Below are 15,142 nucleotides of genomic sequence, written 5' to 3'. Positions count from 1 at the left end.
AGGTCTATTGCTGAAAGCACATGTACAATGCTTGTGTGACAATTGGGTATAAATGATAAAATGTATAGCCTATAAAGCATATCCTCATTAACATACCTCTGTGCTTGTTCACTATACCTGATCAGTTTTCCCCCAATGTGGATTGACTAGGCAAATACAAAGGAGGCCTAGCACCAAGGGACATGATCTACACCTGGGGCAAACAGCTGAATCACCCTGGCACCAAGGGACAGATATTTTGATCATCAATGTCTTCTACTGAAAGACTTGCAATCGAAAGGGGAAATGAAAGAAAAAAATCTGCACATATTGAGGTATGAGGAAGTCACTCTGGCCTATACATGGTTTAACTTTAAAAAGCGGTTAAAAAGTGGCCTGTTTTGTGGCCTTTCAGACATGCATTGTACATCTGCTTTAACATTGACATGGGGAATGCATTTGAGAGTCAAAATGGAGTAATTATGATAAAACTACATGACCATTGTGGATGTGATTTCAGACACATTCATTCCTATATTGTCGCAAACTTGGAATTTTCTTCTGAGCTATGTCAAACTCAAGGATGCCACAAGGATTTAAAAATTCCCCCACCCTCTTCAATGAGATTTTGGCTAAAAATTTAAGAGGATTACACCTGGATCAAGGTTGAGTAGAGGCCTTTCCAGCCAGAAGGGAAAAAGTAGCAACAGTAAAAAAGAGAAACATCTCTAACACAGGAAGAAAAAAATTAAACAGTATGTACAACAGATTGGTCAATTGTTAACTGTATGCATGGATGAGTTTATGTTCCATAGGTCTCCCCCTCACCTGGAAGCTCTCTTGCATCCCCTCAGAGCAGGAGACCAGGTGCTGCTGAAAGTATGGAAAGAGCAAGGACCTAAGCAGCAGCTTAAAGAGAAACAGAAGGGATCCTAGGAAGGGATCCTATGACATTCTTCTTACTACTCACGTCTCTCTAAAACCGGATGGAGTAAAACCATGGGTACATCACACCAGAGTAAGAAGATTACCAGAGACTGACCAGCCAAGCCTGCCTACAGCCAGCGAGCTGACTCCCGAAGCGGACATCTCACCCGTTGGGAAACTTAAGTATTTGTTCTGACAAGCGGAATGAAAATTCTGTTTTCTTAGCCTTTCTCATACCTCCTACCTATAGATTCATATGCTGATTCTTTTTGATAGTTCTAACTGCTAGATATGTGGTCAACTTCCTATTTCCAGGTCTTCAGGATTGCTTTGATGGGTTTTCCCCATACAAGGAATGGTTTGGAAACAATTGGCTACAACAAGTCTCTCCTAAGTACCAGTTCCAAACTGGCCTTCAGACCTATTCTCCTGAATTCCTAAGGGAATGAGATCCGTTCTGTCTACTAAAGTTCCAGTCGTCACTCTTACCTCTAACGGGACCAAGGAATTGAGATCTTAATCATATAAGACTTGGATCCAGGACGTGGAACTCAAATATTTTTAATTCGGTATCTATTCCCCCCAAATTAGGCAGGACTATGCCCCATCTGAGCAGGAAGTAGTCAGAACAGTCATTGCCCACTTCCCTGAAAGATTTGGGGAAAGATAAAAACTGAAGTGAGGATTATAACCAAGTCTCCCTAAAACAGGGTTCCTCCGTTTATGATTAACATCTCTATCCAAAATGATTGTTCCCTTTCTTGTCCAATATCTGTCCTCAAGATTGAGGAGTATCAAAGAAGAGGGTGGAGTGAAACTGAGTGAGGCCCTGTGGGGCTCCCGGGCTTGGAGGCCCTTTTGTCCCCCATTTATTGTAGGCAAGACTCCAGCCTCCATGACCTTCCCTGAGTTCCAAAGGGCAGATTCGAACAGAGAAACGTAGTTTTTTTTGAGGTCAGGAGCCCACTGTGTCCCCCTTTGCCTAGCAAAGAAATAAAGCTATCCTTTTCTACTTCACCCCAAAAAAAAAAAAAAAGAACAAACAAAATTAAAAAGCAAAGGACAAACTGGGACAATATTTGCAGTAAATATAACAAAATTCATATTTTATAGTATATTCATGTGATAAATATAACTAACTCAATAAACAAATACTTATTGAAAGAGCCCAATCAGTTACTGTGCATTGGGAATATATACCAATGGGAATAAAAGCAAAAGACCAGAACAGGTAACTACAGAAAAAAAGACAAATGACTAGTATCACTATGAAAACAATGTTCAATCTAAGCAGTAATCAAATAAATGCAACTAAAACTAATAATGAGATACTAACTACTCCTATCAAATTTATCCAATATTTAACAAGTAAATCTGGTAAGGGTATAGTAAGAAAAGACATGTTCATACATTGTTAGGTGGGGCTACAAATTGTTATCAGATTTCTGGAAAGAAATCTGCAAGTAAGTATGATGGCCTTTAAAATGTTCATACCTTATACTCTAGTAGTTTTATTTGTAGGGAATCTAGCTTAGGAAAATAGTATGAAATTGAGACAAAGCTTATATACAAAGATAGTCATTTTGCATTATAGCAAAACAAATAAACAAAAAACCAGGAAACAACTTAAATGTCTAATTATAGTCAAATAAATGATACATGTACTCATTAGGATATGTAATATATATCTAACAAAACTGTTTCCAAAAAATGCTTAATGTCATAGAATAATGTTCATAATATTCTGCTTAGTGAAAAGAGATGATCTTAGCTCAAAAAAATATGAAAAAAGCAGAATATCTCAAATTATAAAAACATGTTTGTATATATTTACATAGGTTTAAATGTAGGAAATTGTCCAGAAGGAAATACCAAATATGAAAGGTGGCTATCTCTGTGTGTTGAGACTGAATGATTTTATTCTCTTAATTCTCTATAATAATCATATATGACATTAATAATAAAAATTATTAGAAATTTAAAGACACAAAACAACACAAAGTAATTATACAAAGCATTTTTTTTCTTTTGGCCACGCCACACAGTTTGCAGGATCTTAGTTCCCCAACCAGGGATTGAACCTGCTCCCCCTTAGCAGTGAAAGCATGGAGTCCTAACCACTGGACCATGAGGGAATTCCCAAAAAGTACTTTCATACATATTGTTTCATTGCATTTTAACAGAAGCCTGTTAAGGTGTATAGCTGAAGAAACTGAGGCTCAGAGAAGTTAAGTAACTTGACAAGGTCACTTTAGAAATAAGCTGAGGAGCCAGGATTAGTCAATCAATGTGACCCGAACGGCTATAATGGTCTAACACTGAGAACACAAAGATAAATGACAAGGTTTCTGCACTCAAGGAACTTGAGTCCAGTAGAGGAGAGAGACAAGAAGTGCAATACATGTTACGGACTCTAAGGTAGGGACAAATTCAGGTTTCAAAGGAATAGAGCAAAGAGTGGTCAGTTTTACCTCATTGGGGTAGGAAAGTTTTAAGTGGCAACTTGTGAGAAGGTAATCAACAGATGAAAAAAAAAAATGGTAGAAAAGATGGAAAGAGTGTTGCAGACAGAGGGAGACAAGATTTAGTTACTGATTGGATATAGCTGAAAAAAAAAAAAGAAGCACTCTAAAATGACTCCCAGATTTCAAATTCGTATGACTGGGTAGAAGGTAGAGGCACTCAATGAGACAGAGAAAACAGGAAGGAGAACACATTTCAGGAGAAAGATGATGAGCTTGATTTCTGAAATACTAGGTTTGAAATATCTATGGAGCCTTCCAGAAGAAAACGTCTAACATGCACTTGAATTTATGGGTTTGGAGCTCAGGAAAGAATAACCAGGCTGAAGATAAAGTTTTAGTTGTTATGAGCATCTAGGTGGCAGCTGATTCCATGGGAATAAATAAGATCAGCCAGGAGGTCATGTATAGGGAAGGAGAATGACCAAAGTGGGAACCCAGGAGTACATTGGTACATAAGGATGGGCAGAGATTGAGGAGGAACAGTAAGAGAGGTAGGAAGAAAACACAGAATCTTAAAATCCAAGGAAGAAATGACTTCCTGTTTTATTAATTAACAGGATATTTGTGTCACCATAAGCATTTTCAGCAGAAAGAAAAATAAATGAACAGCAGCTATGATTACAAATATAACTAGAAGAATACTTCATTCCTTACTTCATCTCTGCTGATGAGTTCATTGGAAAAAGTAAGTCCAGGCATAAGTCCTCTTTTCTTTAGCCAGAATATAGCAGCAAAAGATCCAGAGAAGAAAATTCCTTCTACAGCAGCAAAGGCCACCACCCTTTCCCCTGGGAGACGAAAAATAGTTTCACTTTCTGAAATATCATACACTGCAGACAATTTCAAGCTTATATATGTATAATATATACTTTTACATATATTTTTTAATAACAATATCACAACTGTTTTGCCAAGAAACACAATCAACAAGTTAGTGCCACAGCCAAGTCTTCAGAGGAGGAAGTTTGCCACCTCTACCTACTAGAGCAGAAAGGTATGTCAGCTTCAGGTCTTATGTCCAACACTGGACTCCTGCAGGTCTTGGAATGTGGACAAAGGAGAGCCTTCCACACGCAAAAAAAGAGGTGATATATCTGTGCACCACACGTGCCTGTGAGTGCAGGTACGTGTTTGTGAATGCAATATGTACATACATGTATGTTTGTACACTATGCTCTGTTGACCCTTTTGAAAACAAAAATAGCTCTTTAGACTAGTGAGTTATTTGTTTTAGGATGGAGACTTATCATTAATTTAACATAGATTACTATATTTTCATCTTGCTATTAATAAGATAATAGGTATAATTGATTCATTTTTAATTGACATAAATGTGATGTCATGTGAATGTTCATCTATAAGGGAACTAGACTATAATTTTATACAAACTGTGAATAAGAGGAACATTGTCATTTTAACTATTCTATGCATTCACATGAATGCTACAGAATGAAAATCATAACAGAAATAATTATAGAAGGCTATTCTTTTTGGAGAGGATTAAAAGATTATGAGGGGTAAATTTTACAAATTTTCAAGAATAGATGTGAGCTACAAATGTTCCAGAACACTTCTTCTAAAAGCTATAATGAATTGTAAAGGCCTTATGATTTTAGAGATAGGAAAGTAGGATGTATTTTTAAGATACAGCTAACCTCTATGATGAAATGCAATAAGATTGTGTAACTCATACTTTTTTTGATGTTTGAAATGTAATTTCATTACGTATATTAAGGTTGAATCTATATACTTAATGTTTTAAAGTTCTTTAAAGATATTTTAAAAAACTAAGCAGTATATCTCACTTTTTAAAAAACTAAGCAGATTGTCGCAGGATGACTGCCACCCTCCTCTATTTTCTCTATTTCTAGGTTACTTCTTTGGTAGTGTCATGAAAGACATGCTTTCTGTGAGCCATTTTCTATCCACACTAATCTTTTCAGTGCATATTGAACACCTTGATGTTTCCCTTTGTTTTTCTCTAAAGCCAATGTTTCTCAAAATGTGCTTCTCAATCCACTTGTGAGAAAATCAGCTGGGTATAAAATGCAGATCACTCTCTGGTGAGGACCAGGAATCGGCAGGATTTTTCCACAAACTCTCCAGATGACTTTATGCACACTGAGAACCACTGCTTTTCTCATTCTTGAAATGAACTGAAAGCAATGCAGACATATATGTTTCACTGGTTCTCAACGTGTGGTCCAGGGATCCCTGGAGATCCACAGACCCAGGAGGTCTGTGAAGTCAAAACTATTTTCATAGTAATAATAAGGCACTATTTATCTTTTTTACCATCATTCTCTTATGAATATACAGTGGTGTTTTCCAGAGGCTACACAACATATTCACAACAACCTGAAAAACCTGATAAAGTACTTCTCCCTTTTCTAACTACATATCTGAAGGAGGTTGGATTTTTTTAAAATACTTCAACCAAAAAAACATTCTGCAACAAATTGAATGCAGAAGCAGATATAATCCAGCTATCCTCCTATTAAGTTAGACATTAAAGAGATTTGCAAAAATAAAAAACTAGGCCATTCTCATTCCAGTGAGAATGGAATGGCCAAAACTAGGCCATTCCAATTTTGGGGGAAAATACAGTGTTTCTTTTCATAAATATACATTATTTATTTCAAAATGCAATGGGTTATTACTGTTAATTTAATATGCATTAATAAGTAAATATTTTGAAAGTTTCTTGGCTTTAATTTCTAATACGAAAATATCAATAGATATAACCAGCCCTCAATAATTTTTAAGAGTGCAAAGGAGTACTTAGACCAAAAATTTTGAGACCTCTTTCCCCACATCATGAATAAAACCAGAAAGTAAAGACAACCAATTGTGAAATAAATAAGAATAAGAAGGGTACTTAGAGCTATTTAAATTAAATATCTGAATATTTTAATTAAATGTAATAAATATTTATTAACCAACTACTATATTATAAGAGACAATGTTAATCGCTTCCTTAAAAAAATGTTATTGGATCTCAACTCACCCAAAAGCGTGTCTGCATTTAACTTATCTGTGAAAAAGAAGCCTGTTATTGCAAGCTGTTTCTTGCCTTAGTTGAGTGCACTAATTTAGATATTTGTTCCTTGAAAAATGTTAAGACTTTGACTTGCTTTATTTTAGGGAAAATAAACATTACTGAAAGCATATAGTCTTGCTCTAATATTCTTGTCAGAGTCTATGTGACTGATTCTTATTTACCTGTAATTATGCGCTGACATTTAACCTTTCAACTTTCAATTTAATAAACAGAATAGATAACAGATTTAGATTACTTTTTCACCAGTTTCTAATTAATTCTTAGGAATAGTGATACTACACCATGTAAAATAGCATTGTATAACCCAAGGCAAATTTGATCATATATAAATTAAAGCTACATACCAAAAGTAGATTTTCTATCTGCTATCCATCGCAAGGCCCAATCTGCTTTTTTCTTAACATATGGCATTGTTTCAATTGCATTAAATAAAAATTCCCTGTAAAAACAAAAGAATTAATGGCAAAGTTATTCACTTGGTTTTTTGGGGGTTTTTTTGTTTTTATCTTTGGCTGTGCCACACGGCTTGCAGGATCTTAGTTCCCCAACCAGGGATTGAACCCGGGCCCTCGGCAGTGAAAGTGCCGAGTCCTAACCACTGGACCACAGGGAATCTCCAATTCACTTGTTTTTAATCAGACTATATTTGATTCTATGCAATTCTATGGTATGCAACAGACCTGTAGTTCTTCTGTATTTTTGCATGTCCATAAAATATAGACGTGAAAGTAAAACTCAAATTAGTGCTTTGGATCTGGTCTTATACAAAATTGACTAAATTAGAATATTTAATTTCTAAACAGAATGTGCGAACAGTTTTTTAAGATATAATATCCAAAGATTTACTGGTCCTATACGAGTTATTTTTAATCTAACACATTATTAAGCAACAGAAAATATGGTACTCCTAAACTTCCATATTTGAATAATCTTTCCCTAATATTTAGTTCCCTAATATTAACATAATCAAGCAATAGGATAAACCACTTTTGTAAATAAAATCCCAGCAGTAATACCTTTTCTTAGGATCTCTGATGTAAGTGTCTATTAGCAAACTGTACATCTCTGAGTGAACATTTTCGATGAGAATTTGAAAGCCATAGAAACAGCGAGCCTCTGGAACCTGCACCTCCTGACTAAAGCGCTCCACCTAAGAAGATAAGGGAAACAAATATATCCAATTCTATGGGCTCTCATTAAACACTGCAAATCAGAATCTGGACATCAGAATGATCACTTAAAAATCACCTGTCATGCCACAGACAGGTCAGAAAGACCTTATGAATTATTTTAAGCAGTATTGCTTAATCCATCAACCCTCCACAATTAGTTGCATACTATATTCTTAAGCAATTAAATAAACTGACCTATTAGGTGGAGATACTGCCTATAAAGCCAAATAAATTTTAGAACATCTACCAAAAATAATTATTTTGCTTTGTAGAATTGACCTTAAGTAGATCTACTGAAGCCCCTACAAGCTTATAATGAAAGTTTGCATCTTCCCATTCTTTTTAATAAGAAAGCATGCCTTCTAACCAACCATAATAGAAGTTTCAAATGGGAAGCCAGACCCAGTGCTCTATTGCAGAGCTCTGGAAAGATTATTAAGGTGCAGGTTCTCTATTAGGATTACTATCTAAGGGTAAAATCAAACTCATGCTTATGCCTTGTAAGTAGTTTTGATTGGTACAATATGCTTGATTTCATTATATTTTGGGGGGTCAAATAACAGAAATGTATCCTTGCCTCTGACACTTCATCAGAAAAAATTTTTCAAGAGTTAAGTTCATTTCTTAGACATCATTTTTCAGGCTCAGTCTGATTATCTTACCACCATTACTACCATTTAACTGCTGAATGAGAACAAAAGTGGAAACAAAAATCTTACCAAATTTTCATTCACAATTCCGTCACTGGCTGCAAAAAAGGCTAAGATGTGAGAGATAAAATACTTCTCTTCTGATTTAAGCTTGTTCCAGTGAGGGAGATCCTTTGATAAATCAACCTGAAATAAAAAGATTTTCAAAAGTTTTAACATAAATTCTTCTCAAAGTATGGAAAACTGACTTCCATTTCAAAGTTAAGGTGGGACATCTCATTAGCAGTAAAATGTGAAAAAGAAAAAAATGTTATCATTCTTGCTATAGACTGAGTATTTGTGTCCCTGCAAAGTCCATATTGAAACCTAATCCTCAATGTGATGATATTTGGAGGTGGAGCCTTTAGGAAGTGATTAGGTCACCCTCATGAATGGCATTAGTGCCCTTATAAAGAGACCTCAGAGAGCTCCTTTGCCCCTTCTGCCATGTGAGGACATAGCAAGAAGACAGCTGTCTATGAAACAGGAAGCAAGCCTTCACCAGATATCAAATCTGCAGGCACCTTGATCTTAGAATCACCAGCCTCCAAAACTGTGAGAAATAAATTTCTGTTGTTTGCAAGCTACCTACTCTATATTATTATGGCAGCTCAAACTAAGACAATTACAAAGGAAAAGAACAAAATTAAAACATTATGAAGACATCTATCTTCTAGCTAATTGAGAAGCTGGCCAGGATGTCCTTTTAAAATATTAAAATTAACCTATTCTCACCACAAAAAAGAAATGGTAACTATGTGATGGGACACAGGTGTTAGCTTATACTATGGTGGTAATCATTTTACCATACATAAGTGTATCAAAGCAATACGTTGTACACTTTATACCTACACAATGTTATATGTCAACTATATCAATAAAGCTGGGGGAAAGCCAAAATCTGGAAGCAATTAAGGAAGGGGCAACATGGGAAGAGAGAGTAGAAACAGTCAAGAAGGAACTGAGGTGAATAAACTAATGCCTTTCAGCAGCCATTTCTTTAGCATTTTATACATATTTACCATTGTGTTAGACAGATAACTAGGCACTTGTTAAGCAATTGTAGCTGCTACCTTACTGCTGACTAATCTACTTTTATACCCAGAAGTAATGTCGGGCATGTAACAATCTGGGTTTTAAAACAGTTTATAGATATGGCTTCCTCTGGAAATAGAAATATTTTGGAAAATGTTTATTAGAACTAGTCCTTGGAATTAATAGAAATGTACTCTAGAGTTTGGTGAAATTTACAATTTTAAAATAGTCTTTAAATGTACCTTGTAGATATCATTTTGTCTCAGGAAGATCTCTTAAGTATGTTTCATAATAACCTCATAAACATTTGAAATATGTAATTGTCTTTTGTCCTTCTTTTATTTATTCTAACAAAGCCCTAATCTCTTTCACCATTCCAAAAAATGACTAAAGTTTCATCCTTTCAATCATTTGTGTTCTTTTCCAAAGTCCTTTTTCTCATTACTTTATTTTTAAAATGTTTACTGAGCACCAACTACATGCCAGACACTGTGCTAAATGTTGGGGATACAAAGGAGCAGAGAGGAAATATTTGTATACAGCTTTTAAAATATGTAAGCTAAAAATCAGGTCCTATTCTATTAAGAGTTCACTCGGGTTTAACTGACATCTTCCTGGTTTTTGTGTATTATACTCCTGATACTAAATTTTAATATTACAATATGCTCTCTAATATTAAACTTACCTACATTAGTCATTTTCCATTCCTAAAAGGTAAAACTTTTCACCCAGCTTTATCTCATTTGAATAAATTCTCAATTTTACAATCTAAAGACTGATTACAAACTACTGGTTAACAGAACGGCCTGGGTAGCTTTGAAAAAAAACCCAAACACCAGAACTTTATCTTCTGAATCAAGGCTTCGATGATCAGGCATATTTAGGAATAAAGCTAAATCACTGATAAAACAATGAAATCTAGAGTTGATTAAACTGTAACTTACATAATTTGTTTAAATGAATAATATGTGGAACTAAAAGTGTGTTTGACTTCCCAATTAATTATGTATTTGAATCTTCCTATAAGCTGTCTATAAAATATGTACCAACTTTATATTTTAATTTTTAAAAATTAGTGTTTTTTAAGTCATAGTACTACACATATTACATTTGCTAAAAGATGTAAGAAATTTTTTGATGAATTTAAAAAACCCAGGTATCACAAGTACTTTTTTAACATGATGAATGAAAAAGCCACCTATGTACTCCGTTTGTTCTCTTAACCACATCTCACAAAAAACTTTCTAAAAACCACAGTCAGAGACAGTCAGGTGTGTCTAGCACTATGGCCCAATTTGAAAATGCTGGGTTTGGCTTTGGGTTGGTTTTTTGCTCTACATGCTAACTACAATATAACAAAGATGTTAATAATGTTAACAAACATAAAATAACAAAGATGGGTAGGTGGGTAAAATCAGTGTAACAGAAGCTTTAAAAATTGGTGGCTTCTGATTTCTAGTATAAATCTCCCCCATTCTGTGTAAAATAATAGCTTACATTTATTTGGTGCTTGCTAAATGCCAAGTAACATTCTACACATCTAATTAATCCTAACAACCAGAACTAGGTAATATTAGCCCAATTTACTGATGAGGATACACAGAGAGGTTTCACAGAGCAACTTTGCCAGTGGCACTGCTAGTACGTGGTAGAGCCAGGATTTGTACCTAGGCGGCCTGGTTCCAGAGTCTGCATTCTCAACAGCATAGGTAAAGAGTCAATTTCTCAAAAAATAGGTAAATAAACAGACAGATAGATCCAAATGTATCTAAACAAATAGATATATCTATCTGTATAGATAAATATGCACACACAGAGAACAGAGTGCTATACAGGGATCATCCATCGTATTCAAAAATGAAGACAATGATTATTTGCAGACTATGGAGCAACCGCTTGCATGACCAACTGCCCTTACCAAACCAGCGAGGATCTTCTGATTTGCTGTGTTCAACTCATTTCCTAGGCGGAAATTGCCACACTACAAGAAAACATTCCACAGCTGTCCTGTCTGTTGGCACAGCTGTGCCAGGTTTGATGTGGCTGAGGGCAGGGCCAGACTGAGAGGAGCACTGTGAATTCAGGCCAGCACCTCAGAAGCGAGTGCCCTGCCCAGGCAAACTCCCCATGCGACAGCTCCTTCTGCACCATCAGATAAGCCTCTCATCTGAAAGGAGGGTCTCTAAGGCTTTCACTATTTCATGCTTTAGCTATGGCTGCAATTTTATTTATTCCACTAACCATAAGTAAAGACTAGTCTTATTTGGTCACAGCAAACCAAAACTGTTTAAAAATGGAAAATGTTCTGAAATATATTGGAGGTAAAAATCTGGCAGACTGAGATGACATTTTTGCAGCAGAAAACATGTTTATAGACAGTAATCTAAACACAAAACATTGGAGAATCCTGTATTTAGTCTCAGGAATTTCAAACATTATCTTATACAACTGATCTTATTCAATGTACCTTATAATGTAAGTTAAACATTTTTAATGTCCTGCAACAGAAAATGTGAACACTGCACTAGAGAACATGTTTGCTGATGACGGTGCTGCTACTTACCTCTTCTGCTGTCCAGAAGGATGCCTGTGCCTGTTTATACATTTTCCAAATGTCAGGGTACTGGATTGGAAAGATGACAAATCGGCGAGAACTCCTTCTTAGGAGTGGCTCTTCATTTGACTTTGCTTCATTTTCGTTGGTATCTGAAGATAACCTCTTTGAAAAATAAAGTACAAGCACCCATTTCATGGAGAGATTTCCTCTTTATTCACATCTAAACACACATCTTGGGAAGTTCGGGAGACAGCATCGTTTTGGGAGCCAGTCTCCCCAGCTTGAATCCTTACTGTTATCTGGTAGCTGGTTAATGGTGTTCACTTAGTTGTGTGGCTATAGGAAGTTCCTTAAATTCTCTGAGCCTTGGTTTCCTCATCAGTAAAATAATACCTACCTTAGAGGTTAATTGTGATGATTAAAAGTGCTTTAAACAGAGCCTGGTGCACAGTAATCTCTCAAAATATTGTCATTATTGTTACTTTGAGGATAAGTATAAAATTAGACCCATAAACGTCACGGTGGGCAAATTTCTAAAGTTGTGGACAAAATGCCCCTTCAGTGCCTCTCGCAGAGACAGAATGCTGGCACGAATAGGCTACTGTTATGAGCTACTTTTTAAATTTTAATGTTTTCTTTTCTAATATTAACTGAAATTATAATACTTACCTGAAAACTCCTTACCAAAAACTTAGCAGCCTTTGTTTGTCTGACCCTTCCCACGTACCAATTGGTTTTTGCTATTTACATGTTAACATTCCTTTACTGCATATGGTCTCACTGGGGCTGTCTCAGAGCTCTATGGGATAAAGTAAGAAACACATACCTAAATACATACTGCTTGGAAAGAGGATGGCACTCTAAAAGGGGACAGTGCCATATATATGTGTGTGTGTGTGTGTATATATATATATATTTTTTTTTTTTTTTAAATAATCAGCAAGAGAACAGAGACCAGTTTTTATATATTGTGGTGTTCCCAGAGTACTGTGTCAAGTGTAACATCAATAAACATTAGCTAAGTAAGTGAATGGGCTGTTAATTTCTCTTTACCTTGTGCTCAGATTACCGCATACCTTTAGATTTTTAAAAATTTAACATAAGACCACAATACATGAGTGAAATAACCTAATAACCACTCAAGGCAAGCCTCCTCTGAGTGCCCTCACATCTCCTCCTCCCCCCACTACACCAAAGGCCTGGATTAGGTGCCTAACATAGCACATAGCTCACTGCAATTTAATTCCCTGTTAATTCTCTACAGTCTCTTCTAGACCATGCTTCTTAACAGCAAAAACCAACTTTACACTTGTGGAATCCCTAGAGCCTAGCATAGTACCTGGCACTTACTCAATATTCATTCCACAAATATTTAAGCAAATTTTTAGAACGGAAGTGGTCAAGTTTTTTGTTTGTTTGTGTTGCCATTGAGGGCTCTGCCATCTCAAAAGAGCCGTAAGATCCTGACACTGCAGTTCCAGGCTCTAGAACAGGAGATACACATTACAGCATGTCCTCTGGGTCTGGCATTGAGGCTGCTTTTGAACTGTCACCACACAGATGCTTTATATACCTTATTCTGCTTAATCTGTACAAGTCAGTCAAATAGTAACAGTATTCCCATTTTACAGATGGGACAACTAGGTCTTGAAGTACGTAAATAACATACCCAGGACCCCACAAGTGGTAAGTGGCAGGAATAAGATTAGAACTGAGATAGGTCTGAACTCAAAGCCTTGCCTTAAACTACATCTCTGTATGTATGGATGGCAGCTAGTAGGGCCAGCCTACATCTAAAAACCAGAATTCAAAACAGTGAGATAAACTAAAGTTAAAAAGAGTATACACTACAATTAACCCTTGAACAACACAGGTTTGAATTGCACAGGTCCACTTACATGTGAATTTTTTCCAATAAAAACTACAATACTATTCCATCCACAGTTGGTTGACAATCAGTGGGTGCAGAACCATGGATACAGAGCGCCAACTGAAAAGTTATATGGGGATTTTCAACTGCACCAAGGGTCAGTACCCCTAACCCCCAGGTTATTCAAGGGCCAACTGTAATATCTCCTACTAAGCAAAATTAATTGAACAAATGGTACTGATGTAACCAGTGAAATGACAGGAGGAGGATATCACCAAATTTGATTTTAGGAAAAAGCAAGAAAAATAAAAATGATTTCTTTATAAATAAAGTTGAAAGAACCAAAGTGATTCTTTGGTTCTTACCAGCCAAACTGATAAGGATTAAAGCAGTGATTTTTAACTAGTGCAAGCTTCAAAATCTCAGAGTAAAACTTTCTCAAAATGCATTCGCCTTCCCCTTTACCAGGTTAAAATCACTATGTATAATGAGATCATGAAGTGTGTTGTTGATGAGGATGTATTTCACAGGTGAATGATAAGACAGTAAAGATAAGATTGAAAATCAACATTTTGGAAATTGCCGCCTCTATGGCAGAATGTGAAGTGAACCAAATGACCATATTTCACTCTACACTCTTCATTAAAGGACAAAATTGTGTTCACTTACAATAAGCACGGAGTATTATTCATGTCTTTAGGCAAGTCATTTAATCTGATCATCATCACTTGTAAATTAAAGACAGTAACACTTGCCATACTTATTTAAAAGGAATGTTATAAAGATCAGAGGAGCTAATACAAATAAAAGTACTTTGCACACTCTCAAGTGTTATGAACTTTTAAAATTATTACTGTGTTATTATTGACTGTTGGGATGTTTCTGGTTGGCCTTTTCTATAGGCTGTCCCTATACTTCAAAGAACTGACAAAAGAACTATCACAGTGGTTAATTATTTGATCAATCAATACCTTCTATGACTGCTGTCAGGGAATGTTCATTCATGAAATAATTAGAAAACTGCTGGAAAGGCTTAAAAAGTGAGATATTCAAATTCCAATTTAAAAGGCTGAGGTCTGCAGTCAACAAATATTTCTAACTTGTCTTGGCCCACATTGTTCTTCCTTTAGTTCTTCTAGATTGTGCTTGCTTTTATCATTACTACGTAGCACTTTGATATGATTCTACGTTTTTCTTTTTGTTATATATTTTGTCCCTGGGGTACAGGTATATATTCAGAGCTGGAATTCTTTACTTTCACTATATTTGTTGTGTGGGCCATCTTGCAAGTTGGGAAGGACATGATAAGCAGCAACCCTTTGGCACC

General features: G+C 35.8%; 1 protein-coding gene across 4 annotated transcripts in view; it reads right to left on the bottom strand.

Annotated features, from left to right (window-relative positions):
- Nucleotides 1-15,142, bottom strand: part of RRM2B (ribonucleotide reductase regulatory TP53 inducible subunit M2B) — a 35,863-nt gene that overhangs the window by 14,014 nt on the left and 6,707 nt on the right. The window contains exons 2-7 of one of the 4 annotated variants that reach the window (XM_082364420.1): nucleotides 12,630-12,744; nucleotides 11,952-12,107; nucleotides 8,384-8,500; nucleotides 7,509-7,642; nucleotides 6,837-6,931; nucleotides 4,086-4,219 (exon numbers count right to left, since the gene is read on the bottom strand). In XM_082364420.1, coding sequence (XP_082220546.1) covers nucleotides 4,086-4,219; nucleotides 6,837-6,931; nucleotides 7,509-7,642; nucleotides 8,384-8,500; nucleotides 11,952-11,993 — 522 coding nt within the window. In that variant the 5' untranslated portion in view covers nucleotides 11,994-12,107; nucleotides 12,630-12,744. Of the gene's footprint in view, nucleotides 1-4,085; nucleotides 4,220-6,836; nucleotides 6,932-7,508; nucleotides 7,643-8,383; nucleotides 8,501-11,951; nucleotides 12,108-12,629; nucleotides 12,745-15,142 lie in introns of those variants that run through there. The other 3 variants (XM_082364418.1, XM_082364419.1, XM_082364421.1) reach the window with 3 other exon arrangements.

The sequence above is a fragment of the Balaenoptera borealis genome (assembly GCF_965194805.1).
Source record: "Balaenoptera borealis genome assembly, chromosome: 17".
Taxonomy (NCBI): Eukaryota; Metazoa; Chordata; class Mammalia; order Artiodactyla; family Balaenopteridae; genus Balaenoptera; species Balaenoptera borealis.
The sequence above is the reverse complement of the archived record's forward strand: the minus strand, read 5'-3'. Positions and strand labels throughout refer to the sequence as shown.